The sequence below is a fragment of the Mauremys reevesii genome, linkage group 1, assembly GCF_016161935.1.
Source record: "Mauremys reevesii isolate NIE-2019 linkage group 1, ASM1616193v1, whole genome shotgun sequence".
NCBI classification, from domain to species: domain Eukaryota; kingdom Metazoa; phylum Chordata; order Testudines; family Geoemydidae; genus Mauremys; species Mauremys reevesii.
Genome location: NC_052623.1, coordinates 115218921 through 115246879, shown reverse-complemented (window position 1 = coordinate 115246879; position 27959 = coordinate 115218921). Strand labels below are relative to the sequence as shown.

Here is a 27959-nt window from a genome sequence, read left to right as displayed (position 1 = left end):
CAGATTTTAGATTAGTGGGGGTTCTGGCCAAACTCATTAAAGGTGTAACTCCACTGAGGCCAATGGAGTTACACCACAGATTAATCTGGCCCCTGGTCAACAAGAGGTGGTAAAAAACTCTGAGCTCATGGATAACAGAAAAAATGTAGACGCCCTACAGTAATCCAGAAGTTTTTCAACCTTTATGCTGGGGTTCCACAACATGGCTACAATATGAGCAAAAAGAAAAGTCAGAGGAACAACATCAGAAAAATAGTAGTTCAAAAAAGGGATATTAAAAAATCCTATAATCCCAATTGTCCCTGCCTTGACAAACTTCTAATCATGGGACCTGAGTTAGATCTTCCTTTATTCTGCCCAATTAATATGAGTTCTTAGTCTGCAGAAGAGAAGAATGAGGGGGGATTTGATAGCTGCTTTGAACTACCTGAAAGGGGGTTCCAAAGAGGATGGATCTAGACTGTTCTCAGTGGTTTAATTTGGATAATAGGAAAAACTTTTTCACTAGGAGGGTGGTGAAGCACTGGAATGGGTTACCTTGGGAGGTGGTGGAATCTCCTTCCTTAGAGGTTTTTAAGGTCAGGCTTGATGAAGCCCTGGCTGAGATGATTTAGTTGGGGATTGGTCCTGCTTTGAGGAGGGGGTTGGACTAGATGATCTCCTGAGGTCCTTTCCAACCCTGTTATTCTATGATTCTATACTTTGGAAGTTAGGGGGAGACAGAAAAATAAATTCTGTATTGTTTCAAATGAAGATTAATTTTATTTTTTCCTTAAAAGTACCTTGATCCTTATTTCTTTTTCAGCAATTTTCTTTTGCTTCTCTGCTTCTTTTCTTTTACGTCTTTCTTCTTCTCTGCGCTTTCTTTTCTCTTCCTCTCGCAGACGTTTCTTTTCTAATTCTCTCCTCCTTCGTTCTTCCCTTTTTTCTTCTCGTATCCTCTGAAGAATTGCAAAAAATGTTATATAACATTTTTCAAATGCAAAACATACTTGAAACATAGAAGTTGAGCTTCAGTCAAAAGTCTGGACCTACCTGCTTTTCTAATTTTCTATTTTTAATATATTCCAAAAGAGGTGTTGTTCTTCTAGCTAAAATACAAAAAATTTGTCATGTAGTGTTCAACTCCTAAAATATGAACTTGTTTCTTTACTATAAGTACTTGCCCTTTACTTTAAGCTTTAACTGTAAGGGAGCTAGGTGATATATAACATTTTATTTCAAGCGGTGTATATATGTTGGAAAGTGCCCCCATCTTTCCATTCAGAAAAGATCCCTGGCTCTTCATCATTAAGGACCCTAGAAGTAAGAGAGCCAGAGATATTTTCTGTGATTATTTAATGTTTGAATTATAATCATATACTTTAATTTTCAGGAAAGACATTTTTACTGCTATTCACCAAAATATTATTTACGAAAAGGAAACAAATATGTTAAAAAATTATTCCTAAATTTTAACACTGGTACACCAGCACCTGGCTGTCCAGCTATTCTTATACCACGATCACCATGGTCATATATAGCACTTTTCATCCACAGATCTCAAAGCATTTACAAAGGTAGTATCACTACCCTCATTTTCCCGAGAGGAAAATGAGTCACATAGAGGTGAAACGACTAGTCTAAGGGAACACAGCAAGCAATAGCAGAACCAGGAAAAGAACGCAGGTCTCCTGAGTCCCAGTAAGTACTACGTCAAACTCTTTCTTATTATATGGATTTGACACTTTGTCCATTTTAAGTAGAGATAAACCCAAATTAAAACCCCACACTGAAACATTCCCAAACTTCACAAAAATTTGGAGCCAGATCCAAACTTTGCAGCTTGCTTGCCATCTCCAATTTTCACACAGTCATAAAATTAATTGTGGGTTGAAACTTGAAACTTATAGGTGTAAGTAGCTATAAAAATGTTCGAGCTCCTCTGTCAGTTTTAGATGTGCAGGAACAGAATTATAATACTGGACAATATTTAGGGCTAAAGACTGCTCTTGGATTCATGTATGGGGCTCTCACTAAATCCAAAGGACGACAAGCAAACACAAAAGGGAAAGGAGGGAGGGATGGAATGGCCATTAGTGTGCATGGTATAATTTTGAAGCCACAATATAACAAAGTTGGAAAAGGACATTTCCTTGAAGCTGTGATTTCATTTATCCAACCTTTAAAATTTAAAACAACATAGCCTAAACCTGACCTAAATTTATATCCTGAAAATATCTGAATGTAGACATTACTAAGTTATTATGGTGTAACTGTTACGAAATTATTTATTTACAAAATCGTGAGTGCAATTTAGAGGCCTTTTTAAAATCATGAATGAACCCTTAAAAGAGGGGTGGCCAACTTGAGCCTGAGAAGGAGCCAGAATTTACCAATATACATTGCCAAAGAGCCACAGTAATGTCAGCAGCCCCACACCAGCTCCCAGCGCCTCCCACCCACTGGCAGCCCTGCTGATTAGCGCCTCCCCCTCCCTCCCCACACCTCCTGATCAGCTGTTTTGTGGCATGCAGGCGGTTCTTGTGGGGGAGGGGGGAGGAGTGAGGGCATGGCAGGCTCAGGGGAGGGGGCGGGAAGAGGTGGAATGGGGGCAGGGCCTGTGGCAGAGCCAGGGGTTGAGCTGTGAGCACCCCTCGACACATTGGAAAGTTGGTGCTTGTAGCTCCAGCCCCAGAGTCGGTGCCTATGCAAGGAGCCGCATATTAGCTTCTAAAGAGCTGCATGTGGCTCCGGAGTCACAGATTGGCCACCCCTGCCTTAAAAAGAAATCAGCTGAAAAATTAAGAGAAAAAAGGGATCATTATGCAAGCAACAGCTTTTAATTTTTTTTCTTCCCTAAAAACATGAACATGAACCTTAATTTTGTTAAAGAAATTCTGCTTTTGAATTCTGTATTACATTACTCTGTCACACTGAAACTGATGAGCTACAGCATCTGAGCTGAGACATCAAACATGCTCATTTGATCTAACATGACCTAGAGGCACACAAGAGCCCCTTGAGAATTTGAGGCCCAGTTCTGCTCTCTGATACATGGGCATATCTTTCATGGGTGAGAGTTACACCCTTGTTTCTGAAGGCATAGCTGGGCACTTGTACAATTCAACTAGAGCTATGGTACTCACTGAATAAGTTTTTTCTTGGTTTTGACATTAATAAAACAATGGTTGCAATTTCAAACAATAATACAGTATTTGAAAAAAATAGAGCAAAATAAACATAGGACAATTTAATTTGATCTACTGTGAACTGATTTCATGAAAACAAAACATTAAAAAGCCATTCTGTAGAACCTCCCTCAGCTGAGATACTGTCAACACTGCACTTGCAACTCTAAGGCTATCCCTTTTTCATTAATAGCTGAATAATTTGAAGTTAGACAGTCTTTATTAAGATACTCGGAAGCTCATTTTCACATTGCTGTGAAATATCCAGGGAAAGCTTCTGGCCAAGTAAGGATACATATTCTTGAGGAGCTTCCACATCTATAACAGTCACACGCTTTCAAGCTTTGTTGATGACAGATTTATTTAGTGTCCTTAGTAATATTCTTCCCACCTCTCCTCTAATTTACCCTTACCCTTTGCTGAGCTCCAAATATCCCTTTGCCAACTGTTAACTCACACACGTACTACACAAGCAAGTATCAATGCCAATGCTGCAGTGTGAGAGTGCCGGGGGGGGATACATGGGGTGGAGGGGGAAGTATGGGCAATTTAAGAAACAGTAGTGATCAAAATAGATTGGTTAGTTTTATATATCCAAATAAGGGAACGGTGTACCACTAAATTTCTCCTAATCAATCATAACAGCTAGTGGACAAGTATATGTTCTGTATGCAGTCCCTTGGAGATGTTGACACATATATCATGTCATCCTGCAAAGGCTTTATTTGGCTGGCCATCTGAAAAATGCTAGTATTGTCAAGATTAAAATATATTTTGAAATAGCTCCAGTATGCAGCATAAAATAACAATATTACTAGAGGGTTTGTGAAAAAAATAAAACTTATTTTTAATCAGAACTGAAAGTTTTAAATAAAAATGGTCCTTTCCTGCCCCAGGTCCTCTCTCTATGTCAGTGTCCTGGGGGTTTAGCTTCCCATTTTTATTGAGCCTCAGTCAAGGCAAGGGTTGTCATCAGTCACTCTCCTTTCAGCTGAGGACTAAAGAGGATTGGTTCTCTTTGAGTCTGTCAATAATACTTCTTAATCACTAGAGGCCAAAGCCTGCAACACTTTTACTTAAAATTTGTGCTTATGCCTTTTACTGCTCCTCTATACTCTGTAAAAACAGCTTCATTTTTCCTTTGGCAGTTCACCTATCAAAAAAACCAACATGCCCCCCCTCCAAACAACCAAAAAAACACTTGGCCTGACTCTAGCAACTAGCTAAATGGTTAGTGCCATGTAGGCGATCCGGATTTGATCCCCTCTCTTGGTTTTTCATGTCCTGTAGTGCTAAGGCAGAGGTGGGAAAACTATGGCCCGGGGGTCAAATCCAGCCCTTCAGACATTTTAATCCAGCCCTTGAGCTCCCACCAGGGAGCGGAGTCTGGGGCTTGTCCCACTCCAGCCAGGGAGCAGGGTTGGGGGCTTACCCTGCTCCGGGCATGCCGTCAGGGCTGCCCAGAGGATTCAGGGGGCCTGGGGCAAAGCAATTTCGGGGGCCCCTTCCATAAAAAAAAGTTGCAATACTATAGAATACTAGATTCTCGTGGGGGCCCCTGTGGGGCCCGGGGCAAATTGCCTCACTTGCCCCCCCTCTGGGCAGCCCTGCGTGCCGTGGCTCCACATGGCTTCTGGAAGCAGCGGCATGTCCCCCCTCCAGCTCCACATGCTGCCCCCACCCCAAGCATTGCCCCAGAAGCTCCCATCAGCCAGGAACAGTGGCAACACCTACAGACAGGGCAGCGTGCAGAGCCGCCTGACCGTGCCGCCGTGTAGGAGCTGGAGAGGGGACATGCCACTGCTTCCGGGAGCTGCTTGAGGTAAGCTCCGCCAGGAGCCTGCACCCCTGACCCTCTCCCGTGCCCCAACCCCCTGCCCTATCCCTAATCCCCCTCGGTCCCAGCCTGGAGTACCCTCCTGCACCCCCAACCCCTCATCCACAGCCCCACGCCACAGCCCGCACCCCCAGCAGGACCCCTCACTCCCTCCCGCACCCCAACCCCCAATTTCATGAGCATTCATGGCCTGCCAAACAATTTCCATACCCAGATGTGGCCCTTGGGCCAAAAAGTTTGCCTACCCCTGTGCTAAGGATTATGAATACCTCACATTACTTAACTACCCCTTACTAGGACCAGAAACTAAGGGTGAGAATTAAATCTAGGTTTTCAGCATCGCAGTGAAAAGAACTAATCAAAAGGCTAATCTCTAGGGTCAGTCCAACAGCTGTTTTGCTTTCTTTTAAAAAGCTGACTTGCCAATGGGAAAAAATTAAACTGTTTTTATACAGTAAAATGGAAAGGGCATAAATACAATTTGTTTTGTTTTGAACAAGATTTAGTTCAAGGTTTGATTTTTTTTTCAGGCTGCCCTCAGATGATCCTGACAGGGTATTTCACCTTTCACCAGGCAGGCACCCAGGATCATGAACAAGTTTGAGTGCAATATTGAAGCTCTTACCCATTCTTTCATTTTGGGTTATCATTTTTTGCTCTTCTACCATCTTTCAACAATAAACTCATAGACTATTCTTTTATAAATACTAAGGACCAGTTTCTGAAGCCACTGTATATACAGAACGTGTGAGTTCCATGCATGAAGAAGCAGCAGAAGTGCGCCACATGAGGTGGCTGTAGGCCAGGGGTAGGCAACCTATGGCACACGTGCCGAAGGCAGCACGCGAGCTGATTTTCAGTGGCACTCACACTGCCCGGGTCCTGGCCACTGGTCCGGGGGGGCTCTGCATTTTAATTTAATTTTAAATTAAACTTCTTAAACATTTTATAAACCTTATTTACTTTACATACAACAATAGTTTAGTTATATATTATAAATGTATAGAAAGAGACCTTCTAAAAACGTTAAAATGTATTACTGGCATGCAAAACCTTATATTAGAGAGACTAAATGAAGATTCGGCACACCACTCCTGAAAGGTTGCCAACCCCTGCTGTAGGCATTACTCCAGTGGAGACTGACAACATAAATACACTCTCAATCACTGCCAGACTGAATAGGGGAGATCCTGCTGGTAGTATCCCAAAAATATGAAAAAGCATATTTTTAAAATTATCAATAATGAGGAAAAAAATCAACAAAACAGACCAATAAGTTCCCTTGTTTTTGCCTCAATCTCTCCCAACAGAGTCTCAGGATTAGCACAGATTTTCTCTTCATCGGCACAGTAACTTTCTAAAAATTTTCTATATTCTGGATCTGTGAAAACATTTTTTGAAAAAAACGTTAATAAACTATTTATACAGAAATTAGTATCTTATTAACAATAAACAGAGTAGCTTTTCCACCGTGAGATCAAGAAAATGTGTTTACCATCCTCAATGCTCCCAGATTTTGCATCTTTTTTCTTAAGCTTCTTTTTTGAAATCTTTTGGAATGGAGCAAACTCTACCACAGCAGGATATTCCAAACCTTAAGAGAGAGACCAAATGCTCAATTTTTAGATAGGGAAATATTTGTAATTTAACAGTGAGATTTTCAACAGTCTACAGCACCGGCCTAACTCTGTTTCCATTGAAGTCAGTGATAAGCACTTTTGAAAACCCATGCTAAATTGCTAATTAAATGACTCCAGTGATAGAGATGAATAACATGTAGTACCATGAAAATTCTACAGAGTAAAATAAATAAATATGCATTTGAATTATGCACTTTGATTTCAGATACTGTTGTCACAAGTATCAGAACAGAAATTGCCCCTTAATTTATTTTGATATCCCTACTAGGACTGTCATAATTAAAATAGATCAGTAGTTGCACTATCAACCCATTCTTTTATCATTCACAGCTTGACTATAAATCTATAGAGATTTTCACTGAGTTAACAAACTGACATATGAGAGCTCAGCCCAACGGATATAGCACACTAATCACTTTTGTTATTCTGGAAATAAATATAAAACAATTGAGAGACAAGGTGGGTGAGGTAATATCTTTGACTGGACAAACTTCTGTTGGTGAGGAAGTTGGCTAGGCCTGAAAAAGGGCTCCGTGTAGCTCCAGAGATCATCTCTTTCAGTAACAGAAATTGGTCCAATAAAAGATATTACCTCACCCGCCCTTGTCTGTTTAATATCCTGAGACCAATATGGCTACAACACTGCATAAAACAATTGAGATATTTCTATAAAGTTTTGTTACAAGGAGGGGATAACAAAGGGGGTGACATCTCCATTTAAATGTAGCAACATGTAAAGTTGTGTGAAATTCAGTCATTTTAATTTACATGGGTTTGTGCAAGCCTCCTTCTTGTTTTCACCTGTATAGGTTCTCAGTCCATAAATTCTGCTCTAACTCTGGAGTTAGAATAATAAAAAACTTAAAGAAAAAATGAGATGAAACAGATGGAATTTCTTTGGAGTCAAAACAATGTGAAACTTTTGAGTTTTGCCTGTTTTTCACTCAAAACGATAAATCAGCACAAGTTCACCCAGAAGTTGCACACGTTCACTCAAAAGTTGCCCAACTTCACTGGAAACTAGATGGAGGCTTGCCAAAAAGTTTTGGAAAACCCAGCTTGAGGGAAAAATACAATTTTTGTCATGTTTAAAATATTCTTACAACTGTTTTGTTGAGAAGCCCTAACACCTCCCAACTTTGGAGAAGGGACTTGAAATTTGGCAGGGGGGTTAACTTTGTGCCAGGGATGTGCTTTTTGCTATCCTTGTGAAAATTCCAAATTTGGCAAAATAGTCTCTAAAATATATCAATTGGTATGTGCTCAGTAGAGAACTGTCAGAGTTTGGCAGCTAAATTCTGCAAAGATTCTGTCTCCACTGAGCATGCTCTATCCCTGACAGCTCCTATGTGCCAACCTGACTGCACGTGTGCCACTGCACCAAGTAAGTGAGCATGCTCTATCCCAAGGCTGCAGGGGTTGAGCAGGACTTTCCCTGCAATTGTTCTCCCAGGGCCACTGTGTCACCCAGCACCAGAACTGAGAGCATAGAGATGGTCTCTCTAGTGTTCTCAGTGCTACACCTGATGACATGCAGGCAGCAAAGATGAGGAGGAAACAACTTCACTCTAATGCAGCAGGGTGGGTAGGGAGAAGAAACCAGGATGGGGCAAGGGCAGGAACAGAGAGTGTATGGGGGACAATGGGAGCAGGGGAGATAGTGGCAATAGCCGGAGAGGTGGGACAGGACTATGGGGTGAGACAAGGACAAGAATTGGAGAATGGAGGGGTAACAGTTGGGGGGGGAGAGAAGCACAGGTGAGGACAGGGACAAGAGCCATAGAGAAGGTGGAAAAAGAGAAGGAGATTAGGAGCAGAGGGAGGGATGGGGCAGGAACTAGGAGAGGCAGGGCAGATAGGAAAGAGGAAGGAAAGTAAACAGAAGCACAGGGAAAAGGGATAGGAACTCAAGAGGGGAATAAGAGCAGAGAGTGGAAACAGGGGCAGTAGGATCAGAGCACCAGAATAAAAGGGACAGTCTGAGGGCAAAGGTATATGAAGGGTCTTTAACCACTAGAAGACACTCCTCTCCAGACCCTGGAATTGAACCCAGGATTTCAGTATCTCAAAATTCCTTTGCTGTCCAGCAAATAGCATGAAAACCAATGGCAAATTAAGTGTCTCATCCCTCTCTACTGGCTGATCCATACACAGGATAACAGCCTACTATTACTACCAGTTACTCAGACAGATCAAGTGGTAGAAGTCTGTGCTGTGGATCTAAAGGTCCCACTCTTGCTGATGACCCATGTGGAGGTCAATATGGTTTCCACATAATGGATATTTGTTTTTTTCAGTTTGTTTTTTTTTAAAACCTAGAAAACTACATTAAAAAATGAAGGGTATGTCTACCCCACAGCTAAGAGTGTGCTTCCCAGCTTGAGAAGACAGACACACTAGCTCACCTCGAGCTAGTTCACTAAAAATAGTAGTGTAGCCAGGGGTAGCATGGGTGGCAGCTGGGGCTAGCTGCCTGAATATAAACTGATCTGGACCCCCTGAGTACTGTACTTGGACAGCTTCCCAAGCTGCCACCCATGCTTCCCCTGGATACACTGCTATTTTTAGAGCACTAGCTCAAGCACAGCTAGCACATCTGTCTACTCAAGCTGGGATGCACACTCCCAGCTGCAGCATAGATGTACCTTAAATTACAAGATCATTAAGGTTGCAGTCAAGCATGCAAAAGTTAGGAAATGCCAGAATCAATGTTATCTGTACCACCTTAATTTGACCCCCTTATACCAATCTTCAATAACAGGATCACATACTGTTATATACACAGGCCCCCAGCCTCATTCAGTGTGCAGGATGGATGGAATGAATGAATGAATGAATGAATGAATGAAGGGATGTGCAGTGACTGAGGTTGTTGTCTGTAGGACCCATCTTATTTGTAGCTGAATTTGGAAGGAGTGTACTGAAAGAGGCAGGGGACTGCAGGAAGAGAAAGGATGGTTTGATAGTTAAGGCAGTTGTAGAAATAAATTCTATCCCTGCCTCTACCACAAAGTTCCTAAGTGATACTGGGCAAGTCACCTAAACCAAGCTTTTCACAGGTGTCCACTAATTGTGTGCCCTTCATTTTCTTGGTACCCACCTTGAGACACTGAGGTCTGATTTGCAAAAGTGCTGGGCAGTCACAACTGCAACTGAAGCCAATAGGAACTGTGCTCTGAACATACGAAGTGCAATAAAATCTAAGTACTCTGAAAAATCAGGCCATAGGCATCTCCAATTGGGCATCCAAAAGTAGTAGAGACTTGGCCTCCATTCCCTATGCGTAAAATGGGATAAATAATATTATCTTATCTCCCAGGCACAGCATAAAGATCAATTCATTCATGTTTGTGAAACACTCAGATACTATGGTGATGAGCTTCATAGACAAGCCCAAGAGGAAATTAATAGAGTTTGGATGATGTGATAAATAAGGAATGTGATCACACGCTGAATGATGAGGATTAAAAAAAAATATTGAGTAGCTACGCACTCAGAGAGCACCACTATCTTAAGCACCAAATGGGACAGGATTCCTATGGAAAAAACAGTATGTGACCCTGTAAATAAAGACAATATCATATGCACAAAGGGGCCAAATTAAGACTGACAGGCAAATTTCAATCTGGCATTTCTTAATTTTTGAGTGCTTGACTTTGCAATCTTGATGCTCCTTTAACTATTTGTTTTAGTATGTAGTTAGCTACTTATATTGAGTAAACATTTCCAAAATACTTACTGTCCTGAAGTGCTACAAAGGCTACAGGTTTATATATGTTAATTCCAGAAAAAAATCAAATATGTAATAAACAGGTTGCACTGAGATTTTTAAAAAATGTAAATAGTCCAACCTTTATTATCAATGAAGACATAGCCATCAAAGCGATCTCTAAAAAGAAGGATGTCATCAGGATTTCTAAAATTAATGTATGCTCTTGAGTAGAGATGAGGATAAAGACTGCAACAAGAAACAATTTTATTTTCTGTTATTTATTGTCATGTTCAGGAATGAAGAAAGAAGCAAAATTAGAAAGATGCTGTCATAATTCTCATCTGCCTTGTGAAATGATTTCATTAAACTTGCATATCACAGAATGCAACTTTTACACACACACTTACAAAATCACAGGATCCAAGCAAAATGGAATTGATTTCCAGGATATTCCTCATCCGGGGAACTGTGGAGTTTAATTCTGAATTAGGAGACAAATGTCTCTTTTTTCAAACCTTGGAGTGTGTAATGCCCCCTTATAGTCATTAGGCCCACTTTCCTATGATGGTGACATAAGAGCTACGGATATTGGCAATGCCACTGGGTACTTCTTGAGCATGCTCAGGAAGTCTTTTGCTGATGATATTGGGGAGGGGGAGATTAGACTGACTGGCAGCTGCCAAACTGTCACTTTGAGTCTTTACAGACATCCATCTTTTAAAAAAGATTAAACTTTTTCATAAACAGGAAGAATATATCCTGGGACATATAAAAATAAGAACAAAATGATATATTTTTGACAGACTTGTATACAAATCCAGCAGGTAATTTACAGTTATTGCCAACACCCGAACATTTCCACTAGAAGAATGAACGGTTACTGACCTGATAATAGCTGTGTTCTTTGAGATGTTGTCATCTCTGGGGATCCCACATGATCCCCATCCACGTGACAGCAGAATCTTTTAAAAAGAGTGTGTGCTGGGGCTGGGGCTGTGCCTGCGCCCTACATGTGCTCATGCCTCCCCAGCCCTCTGCCATGGGCATAATGAGCAGAGCTGTTGCAACCATCCCACAGTTCTGCCGCCAATTCAGAATCCCAACTATGGAGGACTATGAAAAAGCGGGGATGAAGGGCAGGCTGTAATATCCATATCATCACTGGAGAGTAAAGCAGCAACTAACAATTACTGGAGGTTTAGGCATCACAGGAAGTACCGCCCCAAGTTTGATCCTGGTATTCCGTCTCCTGACTTGGCTTGGTGACTAGTCTTGTTTCCTGCCTTCAACCCCAGCCCAGCGGACACTACTGGCCCAGCAGCCTACACCCTGACCATTACAATTAGACAGACTTGTCTTCGCCAATATGGAGCTATCAGGATCAGTGCAACTGCACTTTGCCTGATTGTACTCAAGCAAATCAGTGGAAATGTGTACATACATGAGTCCTTGACCCCACAGTATGAGGAAGGTGTTTTGCAGTGATCCCAGGTTCATGCCTCCTCGGAAGAAAAGGCTGGGCATTTTGTATTATCTTTGGTGCCAAACAATTCTATAGATTTCCCCACCACAGAAATATTGGCTTGATGATGGAGCTCTTCAGATATCACTTGTGGGCGGTGATAAAACTGTCTGCTTAGGAAGTCTACTGGGTTATTTCTGACTCCTGGCAGATAAAAAGCAACTGGGGTAATACCATGTTGTTGGCACCATGTCTATAACTTGATTGCCTCCTGACATAGAGGTGATTAAAAGGCACCTTCTTGCTTCTTTATATAGTGCATTGCAGTTGTGTTGACTGCGAGGAACTATACTGTGGAATTATGTAGAACAGGCAGGAATGCCATGCAAGTTATTCTGAATGTTCATAATTTTAGAACATTTATGTGAAGAGTCATGTCCTTTTAAAACCAAGTCCCTTGTATCTGGAGGTGATCCAGGTGTGTGCCTCAACCTGTACCTGATGCATCTGTGATCAATGTCTGTGTAGGAGGGGCAGAGAAGAGCACCCTGCTCTGAACATTCTTAGGGTCACCAGTTCAGTGCTGATAAAATGTGTATAGGGACAACAACATGTTCATTTGATGTCTTGCAAGGTGATACATCAACCTTAACCACCCTTGTCATAGATGCAGGTGAAGTCTGGCTAGCATCATCATCTGTGCAAGCTGACACATGGCCGAAAAGTCTGAGGAAGTTTCTTACTGTAGTTGATGGAGTCAATTTGATACTGGTAATTGTCATCTGAAGATAAATAAATCTGTCTTTTGAAACATATGCTTTAGCTGATTTGGAGTCAATTAAGGCTTCTATAAACTTTATTGTTTCTGGTTGGTTGAGAGATGATTTTTCATAACTGACCAAGAGGCCCAGCTGTTTGAATAAAAGAAGGACATAATTCAGAGCTGAGCTGTGGCAACTTCCTGATGGGCCCTACCTTGGATCAGCCAATCATCTACATATGGGTACATATGAATACCCTGTCTCCTCAGACATGCTGCCAGTGCAGCTAGGCATTTTGTGAAGACTCTTGGTAATATGGAGAGACCTACCGGTAGAACTTTGTATTGATAGTGATGGGGCCCTACTGTGAATTGCAGATACTTCCTGTGGGCTGGGTGGATGGCAATACTGAAGCATGTATCTTGTAAGGTGAGCCAGGAACCAATGTTGAACCCAAAGGGAAGGGACAATGCAGGCAAGCATTACCATCCTAAATCTGAAACAGTTCATGTATTTGTTCAATCTTCTTAGGTCTATGTTAGGATCCCTTTTTGAGGGGTGATAAAGATATATTGGGAGTAGAAGCTTCTCCCCTCCACTCCAGCAGAAACTCCTCTGGGGTCCTACAAAAGCAGAGAAGTCACTTTCCTTTAGCTGATTTTCATGAGAAAGGTCCCTGAAGAGAGATGGGGAATGGAGGGTAAGGACTGAAATTGGATTGAACAGCCATGGTAGCTGTGGCCATCTTGCATGCATCAGAGGAAGGAGACAATCAATCAATAAATCAATCAATAAATGAGATACAATTCACTTGGGGGAAAATCCTTTTCTGAGCCCTGCCGGTAATCAGCTGGAGCTCTGAAGTTTATACCCAATATTCTTGTGCCAACACCTTTAGCTTAAATAGCTGTTCATCCTCCCTGCTGTTTACCTCCTCCCCAATGTATTTATATAGAGCAACCATATCCCCACTCAGCCTTCTTCTTGCTAGGCTAAACAATCCAAGCTCTTTCAGTCTCCTCACATAAGACAGGCCTTCCATTCCTCTGATCATCCTAGTAGTTTTTCTCTGCACCTGTTCTAGTCTGAATTCATATTTCTTGAACAAAGATGACCAGAACTGTAAACTGTATTCCAAAGGAGCTCTTAACAGTGCCCTGTACAATGGAATTAACACTTCTCTATCTCTACTGGAAATGCCTTGCCTCATATGTCCTAGGACCACATTTGCCTTTTTCACAGCTGCATCACATTGGTGGCTCATAATTATCCTGTGATTGACCCACAAACCCAGGTCTTTCTCCTCCTCTGTCACTTCCAAGTGATAAGCCCCCAGCTTATACCAGAAATTCTTATAGACCCTAAGTGCATGACCCTTGCACTTTGTACTATTAAATTTCATCCCTTTTCTGTTGCTCCAAGCTTCAAGGTCATCCAGATCTTCCCGTATGATATTCCAATGGTTTGTGACTCTTCTTATGGAAAGAAAGAGATAAGTGCTTATCCCAGTGTTTGGGCCTTTGTTGCCTTGTTGAAGAGGCAGTATCAGTCTTTGGTGCTGAGCTGATAATCAGTACTGAGGTAGTATTTGATGCCAGTTCCTTGCCTGATGGTACCAAGCATGTATGCCGGTTCCAACCTTAGATGCTGCACACCAGCTGGCAGAGATATTGGCTGACAGAGACTTAGAAGAGGTTGGATTCATCCTGGAAGATGATCCTTGCTCTTCAGGATCTGAATTTCCTCTCATGGATTATTCAGACCCATGGCCCTGAACTTTGTTCTTGTTGAGAATGAACAACACATTGGGAACCAGTCTGACATATGGATCTCGGTGACACAAAATAGAGAATGACAGTGGCTATCTGTGAGTGGAATTAGACTATCACAGGACGGACACGGTTTGAAGCTTGAGCGCTTTGATGCCACCATTTTGTATTGCATAGAGGGAAAAATTAAATTCAGGGGTTTTTACATTTTTTGTTGTTATGATGGAACTAAAATAATAATGCAGAAAATTTAAAGTTGAGTGCTAATCCTAATCAGCCAGCTAATTCATGACTGAAGCAGATTCCAGTAATGGTAGCGGGACACCTCTTGTTCTGTTTCACTGCCCCACACAGTAAGGGGGAAAGGAAGGACAGGTGCAGTTACTCTGCCCTTTATGTCTCGGGTTGGGGCACAAGGGCATGCACAGTGCAGGTGTGGTCCAACAGACACTGTTTTTTAAAGATTCCAATCTTATGTATGTGGGGAACACATACAGCTAGAGTGGGATTCATGAGGACACAAACTCGAAGGAGAATTTGTCTGATCCTTCTGAATTAGACAAAGCTAATGGGATGGATACTCATTTACTGTATATCATTATCTAGCATTTCTAAAGGGCACTAATTCCAATGGGATCTTAAACTGAGAAATTTCTCAATTTATATATAAATTTAAAAATAAAAATGTTATATTTATAACTCAATGAAAGACATCAGTCTAAAGGAAACAGTGTTAATGACATATAGATTTATATCTGTAAAATGTATTTTATCTATAAAAATAAATATGAATTGAATTATATTGATTAAAGATTCAACATTTCTATGCAAGTGGATAGTACTGAGTGTACTATACGGAGGTAGCCATGACCATGTGAAAAGGCTGTACTATGATAGAATGAGTTTCTCTCCCATTGATTTCAATGAGAAACAGTCAATGCTTTTTTAGATATATTTCAATATGCATACAGAATAGAGTAAGAAACAATATTGTTAAATTAACTTGGGTTTGTTTACTTTATAAGTAGAAAGGATTTGTGATTTGACATTAGAGGAACATTTAAGTTGAGATCACACAGGCACCATGTGTATGCTGCTAATGGCTGGAGCAACCAGCAAGACTTTTGGATAACTGTCACCTCCCAGGAAGCAGAGGGCTCTCTCCTCTGTGCTTGGTCATCTCAGTGGGAGTACTCATGTGTTTCATGTTAAACACATGCTTAGGTGCTTGACTGAACTGAGGCCTAAATTATTTTAGTATTTATTAGAGATTAACTTGGATTGCATAGTTAAACTGCTCATATCAAGTACTTTTCCTTGTTGCTCTTTGCTGCCAAAGCAGAAATGCTGGAATTAAAGACAATGTTAGTCTAAGAAAAATGAATCTGTTAATAAAATTCCTAACTAAATAAATGAAGTTGTTTGGTAGACATGCCAAAAATTAATTGTGCATCCAAGAAAAATTACTGCCTGGCAAAACTGAAAAACATATTTAATGTATTTTTATAAACAATTTCAACTATTAAAGAAATAAACTAGGACAGATGAAGCAGAAACAGGCTTCTTTGAATACACCAGATGTGGAAAAAATTAGAGCAATTTCATGCTTATTTCCTTATCCCTTAAATTCTTGCAATTTCATATTGTCAAAAAAAAATTAGGAGTGTAACTGAAGGGAGAACTATAGATCTTTCTCTGTCCATTAAGGAAACTGCTGTGCCTCTGATTTGCATGCATTTGGACCAACTGCCAGATATCTCTGGAAGTAGAGGATGGTTACAACTCCTATTAATACAGGTTTTGTGTATGAATTTAGGACTAGTACTCCACTGTTTGCAGAAAAGAAAAATATTTTTTGCCATGTTTAGGTCCTGATCCTGTAAAGTTGCAGAGCATCCTCAATTTCCACTTTCCATGGGAGTTGAAGGTGCTCAGCACTTTATAGGATCAGGCAATTATTACCTATAAAATATCAGGAATCTTGACCCGGAACAGTAACCATTGTAAAAGGGAATAGAAAACCAAAAAATATTTATTCTCTCAGAAACATTTCTAGCAGATGTTTTCCACCCGCTTTTGTACCACAATCTATTTCCCGCCCCCGACACATGAAACAGCAATATTTTTCTGTCCTTTTACACTTATATTTGTTATATTGAATACACTTCACAATTGAGTCAAACATTTAAAACAGTGAATTTTATTTTACATTAAGCATTTATTATTGCTGTTAGCAGAGGTTAAATATATGACTACCAGAGTGGATAGAATTTTGTACTCTGGAAAGTACAGACATCAAAAATTATCTTGCTTGTTTTGAAGGGATCCAGTTAGCCACAAGATTTACAGTAATAAAAGCTTTTAAATATTATGGACCAAAATCACCACTCACAGCACACAAAAATGCAAAAACGTGTGCAAGGTTGCACTATCAAAGTGGGATTCTCCCCTAGCTATAGTTGATTTATTACAATAAATAAGCATGGCTATGAGAGTACTTAGCAATTGTGGGTTCATTCCTCAAATGAAGCCATTTCCACAGACAAACTCAAGATATTTAATTTCTAGGAGGTGAATCAGAGAGGTAGGGCCAGCCAGTTTGGGGCTCACTGTTGTACTCTGGGAAATGTGAGAGGTGTGAAAGCTATCAAGCTTTCCACTTTATACTCTCCTTGTGAGGTGCCTAATAGTTACTCCCGGGGAAATTCTGCGTCATTGTGCACAAGCAGAATTTATGTGCTACGCAGAATTTTTTTCCCTGCAGAGTATCAGAGGGGTAGCCGTGTTAGTCTGGATCTGTAAAAGCAGCAAAGAGTCTTGTGGCACCTTATAGACTAACAGACGTTTTGGAGCATGAGCTTTCATGGGTGAATACCCACTTCGTCGGATGCATGTGGGTATTCATATTGACATGCATCCGACAAAGTGGGTATTCACCCATGAAAGCTCATGCTCCAAAACGTCTGTTAGTCTATAAGGTGCCACAAGACTCTTTGCTGCTTTCCCTGCAGAAAGGTGCTGCAATTATGCCTTTTGCCCATCAGGGGCCACTGTGGCAACAGGGAAGAGAAGAGGCTGTGTTACTCCCATCACCCTCTACGTAGGGCCAGGTCAGGAGGCACAGGGTATGTGGGGACAGACACTGTGGGGCACATGGGGCTGCTGTGGGGGTCACAGACTGGGGTTCAGAAGGGCTGGGGTGGAACAGAAACATTTGGTTTGTATATTTTACAAAAAAAACCTCCACAACCTACAGTGAAATAACACAAGACCACAAAAGTGAGAAGACTCACAGCCAAGATTCCTACAACAATTTTACCTCAGATATTAGTCAGAAAATGAAGGGATTCCTCCTTGTGCCCTGATGTGACAGGAACATTAACTGTCAATTTTCTTGCATTTCTACTCTTGTAAACCCCTTTCCCCACACATTATGGAGTCTGAAATAAATTCCCTCATCCATGTACATACTAAAATATAGTTGAGGAACAACATTTGACAATTGTGCACATACACTGTGATGTCAAGCTAAAATACACTGGACCAGATTATGTGCTGCTTTGCACTTTGTGTGGTCATTTATAATATGTAAAGTGTATGAGTGAAAAGGAGCTATAAATTTAGAATTGGTAAGTCTGAATTGATAGCATTATATATCTATAAGACCTTCACTTTGCATGTGTATAAATGACCACATACGGTGCAAGGCAGTGGAAATTAGGGATATTATGAACTTCTGGATGATCAAAAGTATACTAACCCTATCAACCCCAAAATAGCCATTGTCCTTTGGAAGCTCTGCAAAATGTGCTCTACTCTAAGGGTCTTAGGTGCTTTTCAAGAGGCACTCAAAAAATGCACAGGATTGGGCCCTTGGGCCTTGTCTACAGGGGATACTTTTTCAACATAGCTTTCTTCACTATAATTATAGTTATAACTAAACTAAAAGAGTGCATCAACACCGTTTTGTGTGAAGTGGTTTAAGCTACTTCTCTTGTGAATTGTAGCATTCACACAGTATCACGCTTTTTTGAAAAAAGTGAACAGCATTTTGGGCAGGTATCCCAGGATTCCCTGTTCTACACTCAGTGCAGTATGGCTTGCTTATCGTGTTGGATTGCGGGATATCTACTGGGCTTCTGGGACTTGGTGTCAAATTCCAATGATTCCTTCCACAGTATCCCAAAACTGGTCTGGTTTTCACTAGCTAGTCATTTTCAACTGTTTTAGTTGCAAACAAATTTTCAAACTGCTATCAGGCAGCATGGAACACCATGATGCAGACACTCATTAATACAAACAGAGTACCAGAGGTACTGTTAATCATGCAGGCAGGTGCTTTTGAGGAGAAGGAAGAATGCCATCACTATAACCACTAAGATTTCACATGGATACTGCTAGAGGAGGAGGAGAATGAAACCAAGCAGTTACTTCTGCATGACATTTCACTGGACTGGCTTCACTTGGTGGAGCACTGTCTCTGGGCCTGGCCAGCCAGCACTGACTGTAGTCCTGGTATAACCAGCAGTGGAAGTGGAAGGCCAGTTCCCTGGAATCTACACAGAACTTACCTCAGAACTCCAGTGCCAAATCACTAATATGACAGTTCCTCTCAGTGTGGAGAAGTATGCGGCCATTGTCATCTGGAAATCTGCCTTATCCAATTGCTACTGGTCACTAACTAACCAGTTTGGTGTTGGTCAATCAACTCTTGGGGCTGCTGTCATGGAAGTGTATGCTCCCCTCCAATCTTTTGGGTTTTTTGCTTTGTGCTGGGACCCACTCATGAGGTCAGCAAACATCTCCTCCCTCATCCTCTTTCTCTTCCCTTGGTGATTGACCAGGCACTCAGCTACTGATAACGCTCCTCTCCATGTGGGCCATGCCATGCCAGTTGCTAGGAGAACAGAGAAACAATAAAGCAGTTACTGTACCAATATTAGCCATCATGCCAACAATGATAGAATGTTACTTCTATTATTTACCATCAAATTATCAATTTTGGAATTCCATTGTCTGGCCTGGCGTGCTAGAAGATGGTAAGACAATTTAAGTTATTTTGCCTCAGATCAGGTCAGATCTCTACACCATGGTGTAAAGATACCCTTTAAATGACCCCTTATACAATTTTTAGGGGGTGAGAAGAATGGAGAGTGTGGTTCCCCAAGGAATAGGCTAATAATTGCATGTACACCCCAGAGGGCTGTCCTTAAATGGGGAATATTATCCTGAGGTGTATTCTTAAGAGGCAGAGATGGGTCCTGTGCAGAAAGGTAAAGGGACAACTTAGAAAATATGCAGCATGCTACATGCCTGGATGGTGCCCCCTCAAACTGTTGCCTAATGGAAGGGAAACACTACCTAGATGGGTGGCCCTAAGAAGCAAGCAGCAACTTGTCAAATGCTTGCCAAACTAGATTGCTATCTTTGCCTACAATTCTCATTTATCATACCAATGGATGAGAGCAAAGTGTGCTATAAAAATATAGAATTTTGCAGCTGTGAGGCATATCCTGTTAACAATGAAATGGGTTTAGCAATGTAATATACTGCAATAAATGAGTGTAATAAAGCTGATGAAAAGATCCTTTTGTCACACCTGCAAATCACAAATACTTTACAGAGTCTATGCAACATAAAAGACTTAAAACAGCCTCTGTAATCTCAAATAGCCAATTTAACATGTTTAACTTTACATGTATGAAAATCTTAAGATCTAAAAAAGCTCAGGGCAACGACAAAACTGAGGGCTTACATGTATTTTCTACTGGTGTATTTCTTGCTTTTTGTTTTGCTATAATAAAACAGACTAAGATGCAATATATTTGTCTTTTTAATTTTTTTTTTCACAGCTGCAGGGCCACTATCTTTTTCAGCACCACAAGAATGACAAGCAGGGAGAGGAGGCAGAAGTGGTTGAGGAGCAAGAAACATCAAGCAGCATGGGAAAGAAGGGGAATACATGTTTTGGTCTATGGGCATGGGATTAAATATTTTGGGGATTAAAAAATCCACTTTTAACTGTTGAATTTTCTGTCTTAGGTGCCATTTTGAGCATACTGCGGGGACTGGAGAAAAGCCAAGCAAGTGGAGGCCAAAGGGTGCTGCGTAGGGGCAGACATGTCTATGCTCTGCTGTGACAATATCTGCCAGACATGACAGGGCACAGCCAGTATCCAGACGAAAGTTTTCCAAATCCCTCTAAACAGGCATTAATGGGACTGACAACTGCTTAATACTTACTGGATGAGGTCCACTCTGCCATATTGTCTCTGGCTGGGCACTGGGGAGGCATCTCTGACTGAGTCTCTGGCTGGCTGGAAGGAGTGCTGAGGAAATCTTGGTTGTCTAGAGGAATCGTCTCCTGCCTGGGAGTTCAAGGCTTCCTGTGGGGTTTCTGAAGGCATGCCTGGCTCACTGCGGATTGTGGCCAAACGGTCCAACATATACTGGGGTTTTGTGGTGGCCTCTATGGCAAAAATTGGATTCAGTTCTTCATAGCAGGAGTATGCACTGGGATTTTGATTTTGTCTTTGGTGTTTTTGTAATTCTGCTGCAGCACTTTGGTGTGGCACTGGCATGTGTCCTGAGAGTGCTCCTTTTCCTGTTTTTGATCTGCTAGCCACTTATAGATCTTTGCATTTCAATGACTGCTGGAAAGATGAAACTGAATTTGCTCCTTTTAGATGGGCTTGGGGCGTGTCAGCAATGAAACCATTGGGGGATAGCTAATCAAGATGACCCGTGTGCATTCGAGAATGCACAGGTAACCAGACAAACCAGTCCAATGTGAAGCAATGAGTGTGGGATATCAGTGGGATGACTACCTGAAGTAGTACAGTTAATTCAAATGGGGATGTATCCACATGAACTTTATAGCAGTATAACTCATTCAGAAATTGTGTTATGTTGTTACCAAAGCAGATTAACCATAGAAGGATAAGAAGCAAAATAAAGGAAAAAAAGATTGTTTATGTGTGGACACAAGGCAGCTCATGTCAAAAAACTCAGATATACCAAAAACAATTTCCATGTAGATAAGGCCTAACTCTCTGTGGAGACATCAGATTGATGACTGAGCACAGAATCTGAGTACAAATCATAGAGGGAAAAAGTGTCTCTCAGTCCAACCCTACAGACCATTAGTTTACTAAAGGGTCAAAGAAGCATTAAAAAAAGTCTGACATCCCAAGAAACAGATGTCAGAGTCTTCAATGTTAATTTCTTTATTTTCTAAAAATTATGTATTCACAGATTTCAACACCTCAAAATGTAGTAACCAAATAACATTTGAAAATGCAGCTTTATTTTCCTTGTACTTTTTGCTTTACTTAATTGTCAAAAGTAATTTTTAAAGCAGATGAATTTTACAAAGTGATTTAAGTGTGCCCTCATCTTTCTCCCACCAATACAGAATAATCTGCCTCTTCAGAGATACATGAATGGGGACAGCAGTATCAGCAAGTCATGAGGGTATTGCAAGCCCTACAGCTGAGAAGAAAGTTCACGCTAAATAATTTACTCAATCTATTTAGTCCCTTTTTCAACATGTGCAACATCCATGAGCAAAATGCAACTTTTTCCTCTTTAAGTGCTGTTCGCGTTTACTTGACAATTTTGATGGTCTGGTGCTCAATACTCAAAATTAAAGCTGTGTTGGTCACGTAAACCACATGGCAGTGTTTCTGTTATACATTGCTACCTCGATATAACGCCACCCAATATAACATAAATTCGATATAACGCGGTAAAGCAGTGCTCTGGGGGGCCGGGACTGCGCACTCCGGTGGATCAAAGCAAGTTCAATATAACATGGTTTCACCTATAACACAATAAGATTTTTTGGCTCCCAAGGACAGAGTTATATCAAGGTAGAGGTGTATATGTTCTGTTATTTTCTATATTGGAGAGGACAATGATTGACACAGAATATGACAGAGTTTGCAAAACCCTCACCAGAGTCCTGGCACACAGGCAGTTAAATAAGCCAGACAAAGATCAGATGGTAGCCTTCACAATTAGGTCTTTCTGCATGAAAAATATGTATTTGCAGGAATGCGAGGAGAGACAAATAAACTTTAAATCTATGACCTGCTTTGAGTTGCCTAATCTTTCTAGGAAAGATGGCTCTCTATGGACTTGTGCCCCAGACAGCTTGGAACATTTCCTGGCAGATAGCCAAACAAATCCATTGAAAACAGAGAAACTCTTTTAGGAGAAGAAGTTTCAATCTGCCTTTGTTATTTTTCCATTATCTACTGGAAAGGGCAGCACAGGCTGAACGGGAGCCCACAGAACATCCCACTTCGACACATGGAGGCACTTAAGAGTGCTGATCCATTACAGATAGAGTGTCCTTGAATCCTTGTTTTTTTCAGTATCTGCCAAACTCCAGGTTGGTGTATGAGCAGCCTAGACTGACAGACTAAATAACTGAACATAACAAAACTACTCTACATTAACTTACAGTAAAACTATCACTTAACTAATTAAAACTGTCTTAAACTGATACAAATAAAAATTACAAGTCTGGAGCAACCAGACAAGTGAGATTATGGAAAGGAAATTTGGCAGTTGAGAACTATGTAGCCTCTTTGTAGCCTCAGCTGGTGGTTCAATGTCTGAGGGGCTCAGCGCTCCAACAGTCATTGCCAATAAACAGTTCGAGGGTTATAACCAGAGGTGCACACATGCCATTAGTTTGGATCTGCTAGAGACAATTCTCTAAGAAGAAAATGTCAGATATGCACAGCTATACACTGCACACTCTATTAATTTAGGATACATATCCATGTACAATTGCTTCATGACAATTTTAAGGGTGTTTGGGTTGCATTAAGTGTACATTTCCTCCCTTTCTGAAATTTGTTTTGTTAGCCAGTGAATGCTGTCTTAACATTTATGGCACCATGCATATTAAATACATGTATTAGCAACCTCAATTTATATTCTTTGTTAGTTAACTTTCTTATTTTGTTTAACTGTTTTTGAAATTGCTAATGAAATAATTAGTAATATATTGGATGTTAGCGTAGATTTTCAATGAGTCTTGGAGCACTGGGGAGATTCCAGAAGACTGGAAGAACACAAATGTGCCAATTTTTAAAAAGAGTAAATGGGATGACCCAGGTAATTATAGGCCTGTCAGCCTGACATCAATCCTGGGTAAGATAATGAAGTGGGTGATAGTGGATTTGATTAATAAAGGATTAAAGGAGAATAATATTATTAATGCAAATCAACATGGATTTATCGAAAATAGATCCTGCCAAACTAACTTGATACATTTTTGATGAGATTCCAAGTTTGGTTAATAAAGATAATAGAGTTGATGTAATGTAATGTAAACTTCTATAGGGCATTTGACTTGGTATCACACAACATTTTGATTAAATAAATAGAACAATATAAAATTAACATGGCACATATTAAATGGATTAAAAACTAGCTAACTGATTACTCTCAATATGCAACTGTAAATGGGGAATCATCATTGAGAGGGTATGTTTCCAGTGGGGTCCCACAGGGATCAGTTCTTGGCTGTATGCTATTTAACAATTTTATCAATGATCTGGAAGAAAACATAAAATCATCATTGATAAAGTTTGCAGATGACACAAAAATTAGGGGAGTGATAAACAATGAAGAGGACAGGTCACTGATTCAGAGAGCTCTGGATCATTTGGTAAACTGGGTGCAAACAAACAATATGTGTTTTAATCACATCTAAATGTAAACATATATATCTAGGAACAAAGAATGTAGACCACGGATCAGTAACCTTTGGCATGCGGCCCGTCAGAGAACTCCGCTGGCAGGCTGGGTCAGTTTGTTTACCTGAAGTGTCTGCAGGTTTGGCCGATCGCAGCTCCCACTGTCTGTGATTCGCTGTTCCAGGCCAATGGGGGCTGCAGGAAGTGGTGGCCAGCACATACCTTGGCCCGCGCTGCTTTCCGCAGCCCCCATTGGTCTGGAACAGCGAACCGCAGCCAGTGAGAGCTGCAATCGGCCGACCCTGTGGACGCTGCAGGTAAACAAACCGACCCGGCCCGCCAGCAGATTTCCCTGACAGGCCGTGTGCCAAAGGTTGCCGATCCCTGATGTAGACCATACTTACAGGATGGGGGACTCTACCTTGGGAAGCAATGACTCTGAAAAAGATTTTGGGTCATGGTGGTTAATCAACTGAACATGAGTTCCCAATGTGACACTGGCCAAAAGAGCTAATGCAGTCCTGGGAGGCATAAATAAGGGAATCCCAAGTAGCAGCAAAGCAGTTATTTTACCTCTATATTTGGTACTGGTGCAACTGCTACTGGAATACTGTGTCCAGTTCTGGTGCACAAAATTCAAGAAGGATATTGATAAACTGAAGAGGGTTCAGAAAAGAGCCACAAAAATTAGTAAAGGTCTAGAACACATGCCTTATAGTGAAAGACTCAAAGAGCTCAAACAATTTAACAAAGAGAAGGTTAAGGGTTGGCTTGATTACAATCTAGAAGCATCTACATGGGGAACAAATATTTAATAATGGACTCTTCAAAAGGTATAACATGATCCAATGGCTGGAAGCTGAAGCTAGACAAATTAAGACTGCAAATAAGGTGTAAATTCCTAAAGGTGAGAATAATTAACTACTGGAACAATTTAACCACGGTCATAGTGGGATTCTTTATCACTGACAATTTTTAAATCAAGATTGGATGTTTCTCTAAATGTTCTAGGAATTATTTTGTGGCCTGTGTTATACAGGAGTCACGATACAGGAAGTATTATTCAGGAAGTCATTTCTGGCCTTGGAATCTATAAATGAAATAGGATGCTATCCTTGAGTGCCCAGGTGTGTAAATTTAAAATTAGCTTTTTGTGAACATCCATGTGAATAAAACTTGATTGCGTGAAAGCCTGTAGAAAGCAACAAGATGTGAACAATGAAGAAGTTAATTCATTTTAAATTCAAATGAACACTTGTGGAAAAATGGCTGTAGTATTTGCCCAGCTCAACACCAAGAAAGAGAATAAGTCACACAAGGTGTACAAGAAGTTTAGGAAGGCATCTGTTCTACTTCACCAGTGAAAATAGTTTATAATATATATATAAATATATACATATATATATATATATATATATAAATACTACCTACCTAACTAAAACAAAAAAGATAAAGGCTTCATAGACACAAAATGTAAATTTGTTATGTGACTATGCCCAGGGTTCCTGAGGCCTTGTCTACACTACAGGGAAAAGTCGATCTAAGCTACGCACTTTGAGTTACATGAATAGCGTAACTCAAGTCGACGTAGCTTAGATCTACTTACCGCAGGATCCACACTACACAGTGCCAACAGGAGACCCTCTCCCGTCAACTCCCCTTACTTTTCTAGATCTGGTGGAGTACAGGAGTCGACGGAAGAGCGAGCTGCGGTCGATTTAGTGGGTCTTCACTGGACCCACTAAACTGACCGCTGATGCATCGATCACTGTGCATCGATCCGCCACTAAGTGTAGACAAGCCCTTAGTGAAATAGGTTGCTTACAAACTCATAGAAAGTACCTCTTTCCTTCTTAGTGCTGACAAACAGCTCTTCCTCACCTGGGATCAGCAGTGCAAAATTCAAAATAATCGTGGGCAGGTAGCGGATGTAGCTGCTCTTCCAGTTGCTCCTTGGTTAGACTAGGAGGAAGCCGGCGAATAACTACCTATAAAGTAATATAGTTAAAAGTGAAGACTCATTTAGTACTAATCTAAATATTTAAATATTGTCAAAACAGTAAACAAACTACATTGAATCTTTCTGAAAACTCTCCCTAGAACTACGAATTTCAATGGGATCCAGTCTTACCATATACTCCTGCACTAGGATGCAGTTTCTGTCACATACAGATGAGGGAATGATAGCTAACACATGTAATACAATTGTAGGACAACTGAAATCTTTCATCAGAGAGTTTAGAAGCAACTATAGTTGAGCTGAGTATAAAATATATTAACAAATTATGTAAAATCAAATTAAGTCACTAAATATATAAAATACATAATTCTCTCTGTATAAAATGATTTAACATGAAGTAACCTTCTCAAAACACTTTTGTTGCAAGAATAATACATACTATATGTGACCTAATGTCTTGTACCATTTAATTCCATAAAACAGTTAGGGACACAATTTGCATGAAAAACACACGTCTGGAGTGCTGTCAAATGTGTAGAGCAGGGAAATGAGAGGTCAGGATTCATGTGTTCTGTTCCCAGCTCTCATTCACTGTCTCACTTTAAGCAAGTCACACGGCCTTTCTGTGCCGCAGTTTCCCTATTTGTAAGGAATTTTGTAAGAATTGCTTGTAAAGTGTTTAGATGAAAATTGTTTTATTAAAAAAATAACAAAGTTGATGTTGTGGTGCTTCAGAGACTCCTTCCCTGGGGCAAATTCCCTACTCCTCTGCTACAGCATTTGTCATCTTGATTTTTAACTCACAAAATGTGACCAGGCAAGCAGATTTGCAGTGATAGTGCTTGTAACTCAAATCATGTTACAAAAGTGGATCAATATCCTTATTCTTGTTTTGCAGATGGGCAAATTGAGGCACCGAGACTGCTCCAACCACAAACCACGCTGCCTGCTAAACACTATGCGAAATCTTTGGAATAGAAAACCTACCCCCCATTCCGGGTAGAATCTCACAAGACGTCCTAGAACCTCTGCCAACCATTCAGTAAGGTGCCACCGTGGTACCCCTGCACCACCCCAAGCCCCTGTCATCCCTGTCCCCGCCCCTTCCCTGCTCTCCCACCCCACGCAAATCCCCCTCGCGCCTCCCCCGCTCAGGCAAGTCCCCGCCCTCCATTCCCATGGGCAAATCCCACCCCGGGCAACCCCCTCCCCAGGCAAATCTCCCGCCCTCCCACGCCCCTCCCTCAGGCAAATCCTCCCATCCCATCCCCTCCCCAGGCAAATCTCCCGCCCTCCCTCCCGCCGGCAAACCCCGCCGGCAAACCCCGCCCGCCGCGCGCTGTCCCTGGTGCTGACGCGCCGGCCGCGCACCTTGCTCAGCGCCGCTCTCTTCTCCTCCCGCTGCCTGCCCAGGGCCGGGTGAGGCGGCGGCGGCGGCGGCGGGCCCGGGGGCGGCGGGGGGGTCTCGGGGTCCCGGCGCGGTGACTCCCGCCGGAGCGGGGTCTCCATGGGCCGCTTCTCCCGGCCGCCCCCGCGCGCCAGCCCCGGCCCGGCCTCCCGCTCCGACCTCATGCAACCGCCGCCGCCGCGACACCTCGCGAGACCCGCCCCCCCCACACGTGCCGCTCAGAATCTCGCGAGATTTCAGCCCGGGCGGCAAAGGTGGGGGGCAACTAGCGCGAAGGGCGGAGCTTCGGGGGCCGCTGGAGCCGCGCCGAGCCCTGGGCAGGGGGTGGCGGCTGCAGTCCCGGGCTCCCAGGCTCTTTGCAGCCCCCGAAGCCGCGCTTCTGCCGTGTGCACCGGCCGCGCCGGGCTGGGCCCGAAGCGCTGCGGCAGAGCCGGGCTGCGAAGGGCGCTAGAGGCTGAATTTGCCTCTTTACCCCGCGCCTTTGCCTTTACCCGGCGCCTTGCGAGGTCTCTCCCCCGCCTTGCCCA

The 27959-nt window shown here is 41.8% G+C and overlaps 1 protein-coding gene across 10 annotated transcripts in view; it reads right to left on the bottom strand.

Annotated features, from left to right (window-relative positions):
- UPF3A (UPF3A regulator of nonsense mediated mRNA decay) overlaps nt 1–27602 on the bottom strand; it is a 63384-nt gene extending 35782 nt beyond the window's left edge. For 9 of the 10 annotated variants that reach the window (XR_005586406.1, XR_005586402.1, XR_005586407.1 and 6 more), the window contains exons 1-7: nt 27396–27602; nt 25946–26052; nt 10499–10605; nt 6503–6601; nt 6278–6388; nt 1036–1091; nt 783–941 (exon numbers count right to left, since the gene is read on the bottom strand). Coding sequence is in view for 7 of the 10 variants with exons in the window: in XM_039495562.1 (XP_039351496.1) it covers nt 783–941; nt 1036–1091; nt 6278–6388; nt 6503–6601; nt 10499–10605; nt 25946–26052; nt 27396–27596 (840 nt within the window). In the remaining 3 variants the exon portion in view is untranslated. Of the gene's footprint in view, nt 1–782; nt 942–1035; nt 1092–6277; nt 6389–6502; nt 6602–10498; nt 10606–20594; nt 20948–25945; nt 26053–27395 lie in introns of those variants that run through there. The other variant, XM_039495608.1, reaches the window with a different exon arrangement.
- Nucleotides 27603–27959: the final 357 nt, after the last annotated feature.